This window comes from Gadus chalcogrammus, chromosome 4 (genome assembly GCF_026213295.1).
Source record: "Gadus chalcogrammus isolate NIFS_2021 chromosome 4, NIFS_Gcha_1.0, whole genome shotgun sequence".
In the NCBI taxonomy this organism is placed as follows: Eukaryota; Metazoa; Chordata; class Actinopteri; order Gadiformes; family Gadidae; genus Gadus; species Gadus chalcogrammus.
This window is the reverse complement of record NC_079415.1, coordinates 1,217,172-1,225,595: the sequence shown is the minus strand read 5'-3', so window position 1 is coordinate 1,225,595 and position 8,424 is coordinate 1,217,172. Positions and strand designations below refer to the sequence as shown.

Genomic DNA, 8,424 nt, shown 5'->3' with positions numbered 1-8,424 from the left:
TAAAACACGTACACACAGCGACCTCACCTATATCGATGATGACGGGCTCGGAGGGGGGGCTGATGAGGGGTCCGTTGGTGTGGTAGACCACCACCCGGTACTGGGCCCCGGGGGTCAGACTGGTGATGATGTCACTGGTGGTGTTCTCCTAAAGGGGGGGGGGGGGGGGAGAGATAGAAAAGTGGCCGCAGATTGGTGCCATTAAGTACCTTGATGTCAGCACAAACACAAGGACACATGAACACACACACACACACACGCACGCACCCACACGCACGCACGCACGCAAGCACACGCACACACGCAGACACACGCATTTGCGTGGACGTCTGAGCAGCACCGCAAATGCTGCTCAGACGTGTTCATCCGCGCCGTCCGGCTCTCGGACTGAAAGCTCTGTGGCCGCTCTGCGATGTGTTCCTGCTGAGGGGAACGCTGCAGAAAAGGCAATCTGGAGGTTTGTTGCCAAGACAACCTCACACCCTTCTCAGACACACACACACACATACGCACACACACGCACACAAACGCATTAAACGCCGGTGTCTACGGACATTCATTAGACGGTTGACGATAAAACTGGCTCCGGGTAACGACGGCGGGATGAATCAGTAGAAATCCTTCATTTGTGTGCTTAATGTTGCGCTGCCTCGCTGCAGTCTTGTGTGCGCGCTGTGTGTTTTATGTGCCGTTGCTCCGCCGCAGTGTGTGTTCATTCCATGTGTTTTGCGTTGCGTGACTTCTCTGCGCTGTGTGCTCTGTAGGTTTCAGTTTCAGTTTCATTTAGCTGCAGCACGTCTGTTTAACTCCGCGCGTTACCGCCCGTCGCCCCGCTGCAGAGTGTGTCCGCCGTGGGTTGTTCTGTAGAATGTGCTCCCGCCGCAGTGTGCGCTCTTTATGTGTTCTGCATAGTACGACCTCTCTGCAATATGTGTACTTTCTAGCGGTAAAGTATGACATCACTGCAGTACTTTCTGTGTTTTAGTTTAAGAATGACCTCACTGCAGTACGGCTACTTTTTGTGTTTTAGTATGACCTCACTGCAGTACTTAATGTGTTTTAGTATGACCTCACTGCAGTACTTTATGTGTTTTAGTATGACTTCACTGCAGTAAATGTACTTTATGTTTTACGTAGTATGACCTCACGGCAGTACTTTATGTGTTTCAGTACGACGTCATTGCAGTAGGTGCACTTCATGTATTCTTCTGCAGTAAGCATCCCACACCTCGCTCCACGTATTTCCACGTCGTACGACATCAGCACAGAATACAGTTTACTCACGAGGTTTCTACCATAGCTTGATCCCCACCTTGCTGTGTGTGTCTCTACGCCGTACGACATCCGTAGGTAACACAGCCTGAGCCTACGTGTGAGTCTACAGCTCCCCACGCTTCAGTAGGCGCTTAACGTTCTCTGGTTCATGTATCTCTACACCGTCGCCCGTCAGTAGGTAACACAGTACACAGGTGTGGGTGAGTCTGGGCCCCACCTCGGTGCAGTAGGTGCTCCGTGCTCTGGTTCATGTATCTCTACACCGTCGCCCGTCATTAGGTAACACAGTACACAGGTGTAGGTGCGTCGGGGCCCCACCTCGGTGCAGTAGGCGCTTAACGTTCTCTGGTTCATGTATCTCTACCCCGTACCCCGTCAGTAGGTAACACAGTACACAGGTGTGGGTGAGTCTGGGCCCCACCTCGGTGCAGTAGGTGCTCTGTGCTCTGGTTCATGTATCTCTACACCGTCGCCCGTCAGTAGGTAACACAGTACACAGGTGTAGGTGCGTCGGGGCCCCACCTCGGTGCAGTAGGTGCTCTGTGCTCTGGTTCATGTATCTCTACACCGTCGCCCGTCAGTAGGTAACACAGTACACAGGTGTGGGTGCGTCGGGGCCCCACCTCGTGCAGTAGGTGCTCCGTGCTCTGGTTCATGTATCTCTACACCGTCGCCCGTCAGTAGGTAACACAGTACACAGGTGTGGGTGAGTCTGGGCCCCACCTCCGTGCAGTAGGTGCTCTGTGCTCTGGTTCATGTATCTCTACACCGTACCCCGTCAGTAGGTAACACAGTACACAGGTGTGGGTGCGTCGGGGCCCCACCTCGGTGCAGTAGGTGCTCTGTGCTCTGGTTCATGTATCTCTACACCGTCGCCCGTCAGTAGGTAACACAGTACACAGGTGTAGGTGCGTCGGGGCCCCACCTCGGTGCAGTAGGTGCTCCGTGCTCTGGTTCATGTATCTCTACACCGTCGCCCGTCAGTAGGTAACACAGTACACAGGTGTGGGTGCGTCGGGGCCCCACCTCGGTGCAGTAGGTGCTCTCCATCCTCTGGTTCAGGCTGGGCCGGAGGCAGGTGGTGGACAGCACCGAGATCAGGCTGCCGTTGTGGCCCTCGGCCGAGGGGCCCCAGCTTACGGCGGCCGTGCTGGAGCCCAGCAGGCGGACGCTCACGCTGTAGGGCCGCTCCTTGGGCTCCTCCATGCACCGGCCCCCGGGGCCTGGAGGTGGACGGACAACACACGGTCAGCCAGGGGCCAAACATCTCCCATTTTGCCAGATTAAAAAAAAAAAGGACATATACTTGTTCTATCGCTTGGCTGGTTGGTTTCTCCGCTCTGGCAGATACAGAGAAAATTCGGCGTAAATGTTGTACCCTGCCAGCAACGCTTTAATTACTATATACAAGGGCTGCTTAATGGCTGTATACGTTCAGCTGGTTTACACAGGGCTGTTTTAATTACTACGTACAAGAACCGACAATTACCTCAAGCAGTCATCTTCTGTATAATTGTATATATACCGCAACCCCACTACAGCAGGGTGATAGAGGATAAAGAGGTGCCAGGTGGTAACACAATTTGAGGAAGCTTTTGTCTTTACTGACTCGGGTTTACTGCTCTATCAGCGATGCTTCGGGACTTCTACTGCTGAGCCATGGGATAGGAACCCGTTACCTTTCTGGCTGGAAGTAGAACATCCTAAGAACTAAGTTAAAGCAGACTTCTAGGGGGGGCATAAGGCGCAGAGGCGGGGCCAGGAAACCAGAAACTGAAAGGGGCGGAGCTACACCTTGTTTCTTTGTTTACATGACACTTTTACAAAAGTTACTTTGGAAAAGTGTGGTAATAAGGTACCAAAACATTTTTTTGGGGTCCTTTAACTAATGCACTGTAAAATTGCCAGCTTGCTCTATGATTTCCGCTTCCACAGTGGCCAGTCTACCCAGTTTCCTAAAACCTTCGCAGACACGTCTTCTAATGCCGCTTTTCCACCGCACATGTAGCTCGACTCGACACAACACGACTCGACACGACTCGACACGGTAGCAGCGCGGGTGCTTTTCCACCGCAAATAGTACCTCCGGGACGTGGGCGGGGTCGTCTGCGCGAAAGGGCCGTGACGTATTTTTGTACGCGACGCAAACAACACCTACGTAACCCACACATGGACAGAACCCACATAACAACAATGGAGAACATCGATGCGATGGTATTCGTGTTCGTATTATTAGCTGGCATGTTGAAGAAGTGGAATATGTTGGCTGCGGCGCTACTATGGCTGTTCTATCGTTACCAGCATGGTTGCCATGTCGCTCTCGTGACTTCGTCACACTCTCTGGCCAATCAGTGGCCGGCCGTCTGCCGACGTCACATTTTAGCATCGGCTCAGCCGCTTGGAACCTAGAGCGAGGCGGTACTAGAAAAAGCAGCCACTTGAGGTACTAGATCGCGGTGGAAACGCAAAAAAGGCGAGCTGAGTCGAGTCGAGTCGAGTCGTGTCGAGCTGGTACCATGCAGTGGAAAAGCGGCATAAGAAACCGCCAGTGTCCACACAGGACTAGAGTTCTATGTGCTCACTGTTAGCCAATCACGCGCCGACAGATCCCCACCTCCAGCGACAGGATTGTTCGACACAAGATGAGGGTTCTAGAAGGGCTGGGCGATTAATCGAATTCTGATCGCGCACAAAATTAACATGATCAAGTTTTTCGATTTAATTTTTTTTTTTAAATTTTTTTTTTTATGTTTTATAGAAAGGGCAGAACAGCTGGATACATATATTTACATTATCTTAGGTTGGAACCTTTTCTTTTTGACTATTTTATGTATTTTCTTAGGGCGGAATTTCAAAGTTCTCAGTTCCAACGTTTTTTTTTGGGAGAGACTCGCTGAATAACCACACGTTCTTCGTTTGTATAATCGTGATTTCAACATTGACCAAAATATTTGTGCTTCTGATTCTCTCCCATCATGGAGCCGCCCTGGGTTCTGCGTACTGAGGTAGAAGGTGAAGGCAGAGTAGGAGGAGCTCTCCCGGGCCTCGCAGTCCCCGGCGGAGCTCAGCGCCGTGACCAGGACGCGGTACGTCCCCGGCTCCGTGGGCTCCGTGAAGAACTCGTGGGTGTTGACGTCCACCGTCGCCGTCTCCGTCACGTTGCCTAGGGGACGGCCGGGGACAGGGGGGGGGAGGGAGGAGGTGGAGGAGGTGGTGGTGTGGTGGTGGTGTTGGTTGAGGTGGTGGTGGTGGTGGTTGAGGTGGTGGTGGTGGTGGTGGTGGTGGAGGTGGTGGTGGTGGTGGTGGTGGAGGTGGAGGTGGAGGTGGTGGTGGTGGTGGAGGACGAGGAGGTGATGGTGGTGGAGGTGGGGGTGGAGGTGGTGATGGTGGTGGTGGTGGTGGTGGTGGTGGTGGAGGTGGTGGTGGTGGTGGTGGTGGAGGTGGTGGTGGTGGTGGTGGGGGTGGTGGTGGTGGTGGTGGTGGTGGTGGGGGTGTGGTGGGTGGTGGTGGTGGTGGTGGTGGTGGTGGAGGTGGTGGTGGTGGTGTGGTGGTGGTGGTGGTGGTGGTGGTGGTGGTGGTGGTGATGGTGGTGGTGGTGGAGGTGGTGGTGGAGGTGGTGGTGGTGGGGGTGGTGGTGGTGGTGGTGGTGGTGGTGGAGGTGGTGGTGGTGGTGGTGGTGGTGGTGGTGGTGATGGTGGTGGTGGGGGTGGTGGTGGAGGTGGTGGTGGTGGTGGTGGGGGTGGTGGTGGTGGAGGTGGTGGTGGTGGTGGTGGTGGTGGTGGTGTGGTGGTGGTGGAGGTGGAGGTGGTGGTGGTGGTGGTGGTGGTGGTGGTGGTGGTGGTGGTGGGGGTGGTGGTGGAGGTGGTGGTGGTGGTGGTGGTGGTGGTGGGGTGGTGGTGGTGGTGGGGGTGGTGGTGGAGGTGGTGGTGGGGGTGGTGGTGGTGGTGGAGGTGGTGGAGGAGGTGGAGGTGGTGGTGGTGGTGGTGGTGTGGTGGTGGTGGTGGTGGTGGTGGTGGTGGTGGTGGAGGTGGTGGTGGTGGTGGTGTTGGTTGAGGTGGTGGTGGGGGTGGTGGTGGTGGTGGGGGTGGTGGTGGTGGTGGTGGACATGGTGGTGGGGGTGGTGGTGGTGGTGGGGGTGGTGGTGGTGGTGGAGGTGGTGGAGGAGGTGGAGGTGGTGGTAGAGGTGGAGGTGATGTAGTTGAGTGGACATGTGGAAGGAAAGAGAAGGAAATATCACTCAAAGTGCACCTTTTAAACATTGCTTTTGACATTTAATTCTCTTTATATCCGCTCCATCTCCCATTCTGCCACTTCATTCATAGTATTTTTTTTCCACAGACTTTTTATCATAGACCTTTTAATCACAGACATCCGTCTTATTTTTTTCCTGTATTTAATGACCTTGTATCATGAGTACCAATCAATACCAACCACTATCGATCAGCGCTTTGGAAATAAAACTTCAGCAATATAAACAAGTAGTAACACGTTTCACTTTTACTGCCCAGACAAAAAACCAGCTCATTCAACTGATCAGAAGAGAAAGGCCCGTTTTAGTATGACCTCAGTGCAGTACTTAATGTGTTTTAGTATGACCTCAGTGCAGTACTGAATGTGTTTTAGTATGACCTCAGTGCAGTACTGAATGTGTTTTAGTATGACCTCAGTGCAGTACTGAATGTGTTTTAGTATGACCTCAGTGCAGTACTGAATGTGTTTTAGTATGACCTCAGTGCAGTACTGAATGTGTTTTAGTATGACCTCAGTGCAGTACTGAATGTGTTTTAGTATGACCTCAGTGCAGTACTGAATGTGTTTTAGTATGACCTCAGTGCAGTACTGAATGTGTTTTAGTATGACCTCAGTGCAGTACTGAATGTGTTTAGTATGACCTCAGTGCAGTACTGAATGTGTTTTAGTATGACCTCAGTGCAGTACTGAATGTGTTTTAGTATGACCTCAGTGCAGTACTGAATGTGTTTTAGTATGACCTCAGTGCAGTACTTAATGTGTTTTAGTATGACCTCAGTGCAGTACTTAATGTGTTTTAGTATGACCTCACTGCAGTACTTAATGTGTTTTAGTATGACCTCAGTGCAGTACTTAATGTGTTTTAGTATGACCTCAGTGCAGTACTGAATGTGTTTTAGTATGACCTCAGTGCAGTACTGAATGTGTTTTAGTATGACCTCAGTGCAGTACTTAATGTGTTTTAGTATGACCTCAGTGCAGTACTGAATGTGTTTTAGTATGACCTCAGTGCAGTACTGAATGTGTTTTAGTATGACCTCAGTGCAGTACAGGTACTACCCCCCCCCCCCCCCCCCCCCCCCTCCTCCATCCTACCGTCGCGTGAGATGTAGACGCTGAAGCCGTCGTAGTGGGTGGGGGGGGCGGGGGGCAGCCAGTGGAGCTCCAGCAGCAGGGGGGGCAGCCTGGTGGGCGGGGCCACCGGCGGGGGGGGGCCGAGGGGCGGGGCATGCCCAGGGCGGAGCCCGGCTCGTTGGAGTCCTCGTACTCCGGCAGCAGCCCGTTCACAAACTCCTCCCCCTCCGCCGCCCGGTCGGCGGGGGGGGGCGGGGTCCCGGTGGGGGCGGGCCAGGTAAAGGGCCGCGTCCGGAAGGCCGAGTCCTCGTCCGCCTCCGCCGTCTCGTTGCCGTTGGCGACGCCGCCGTCGTTAGCGGTAGCGGTGGCGTTGGCGTAGGCGTAGTCGTCGGCGGCGGCGGTTGCCGTGGCGTTCTGCGTCGGGGGCTCGGTGGGGGCCTCCTCTGAAGGGTACTCCTCCTCGTCGGCGTGGACCTCGCCCTGGAACTCCTCCTCCAGGAGGGGGACGTCCCGGGCCTGGCGGGGCTGGGGGGGGTGCCCCGGGGGGAGGGCCGCCCCCTCCTGGCTGAGGGGGACCAGCTTCCAGGTGATGTTGCGCGGCGGGTTCGGCACTGCGGTAAAGTAAGGATTTTTGCGGAGTGAGAAAAGCTTTCCTGCGTGAGTAAATTATAAATATTTTATCTTTTTCATGTGAGTTTTTAATCACAGATATTCGTCTTTTATATTTTTTCTGTATTTAATGATCTTGGGTCATGAGTACCAATCAATACGACTCCTTCGTCATTAAACAGAAAGACAAACAGGACAGGGACCAGCAACTGATAGCAGTTTGTCTTTAGACTCCATTTGAAAGGAACGATGTCAACAGGGAGGCAAGAAAAAAGTGCCAAATCAAAAAAATTATAATAAAAATAACAACTCATGGAACGTATCAGAAGTTGATTCCAGAAATGTGTTGGTGTGTTTATATTTGCCTTGCGGAAGCAAACGAAAATCCCGATAAATAACATAATAAAAAAAAGAGAAGTTGAATCCAGAGATGAGTCAGACGGTGCAATGATACATTGCGTGGTGCCTGCTCGCTATTGATGCTTTCAAATAAAAATAAATAAATGTTCCGTATTCACCAGGGCCACAAATCATCAGTGCTGAGCCATGAAAAAACTTTTTTTTTCTTTAATTTTCCTAAATAAATCGTTTTTGGTCGAATACGATAAATAAGTAACAATTCAACGAAGACTTGGGTTTTAAGACGCTGCTGGCGCTCGGTACCTGTCCTGTGCTGTAGGGCCCGGTGGGTGACGCCGCTATGCCGCACCACGGCGGTCCTGTTGATGGTGGCCTCGGAGATGAGCTGGAAGGTGACGTTCCTGTAGCACAGCCCGGGCAGCCAGTGCTTAAACACCGTCTTTCCCCGGTAGAAATCTACAAAGAATAAATGAAACCGTAATCAGGGGACGAGCTGCGGACGAGACGTGGACAAAGCAGAAGCGTGTGAGAAGTCTGCTAACCCGCTTTGAGTGCTCGAATCATCATGTATGGAACTGTTGTATAAGATTAGATAAATAATAACGTGCACTCATTCATACCCATTGCCAAAGCAGCGTAAATAAACAATAACCAATGGACAAATTAACCCTGACGTCACTTTCCACGTATCCCCAGCTTTTACCTTCTAATCATTATACTTGCTTTAAGATCTATACACACTGTGTGTATAATCGCATGAATTTGTGTTGCATGACTGATAATCAATACATTGTCCTGTTTGTATGTTGAGCCAGGTCAAAGATTTTCTGTTACGACAGGCAGAAACGTTTTCTG

The 8,424-nt window shown here is 52.2% G+C and overlaps 2 protein-coding genes across 2 annotated transcripts in view; both read right to left on the bottom strand.

The window, feature by feature from the left end:
• Positions 1 to 4,351, bottom strand: part of LOC130381319 (receptor-type tyrosine-protein phosphatase O-like) — a 29,713-nt gene extending 25,362 nt beyond the window's left edge. Inside the window, exons 1-3 of the mRNA XM_056588837.1 lie at positions 4,277 to 4,351; positions 2,302 to 2,498; positions 28 to 148 (exon numbers count right to left, since the gene is read on the bottom strand). Coding sequence (XP_056444812.1) covers positions 28 to 148; positions 2,302 to 2,481 — 301 coding nt within the window. The 5' untranslated portion in view covers positions 2,482 to 2,498; positions 4,277 to 4,351. The remainder of the gene's footprint in view (positions 1 to 27; positions 149 to 2,301; positions 2,499 to 4,276) is intronic.
• LOC130380404 (receptor-type tyrosine-protein phosphatase O-like) overlaps positions 3,846 to 8,424 on the bottom strand; it is a 28,932-nt gene continuing 24,353 nt past the window's right edge. Inside the window, exons 4-7 of the mRNA XM_056587593.1 lie at positions 7,873 to 8,025; positions 6,759 to 7,211; positions 4,277 to 4,438; positions 3,846 to 3,889 (exon numbers count right to left, since the gene is read on the bottom strand). Of these exons, the coding sequence (XP_056443568.1) occupies positions 3,846 to 3,889; positions 4,277 to 4,438; positions 6,759 to 7,211; positions 7,873 to 8,025 (812 nt within the window). The remainder of the gene's footprint in view (positions 3,890 to 4,276; positions 4,439 to 6,758; positions 7,212 to 7,872; positions 8,026 to 8,424) is intronic.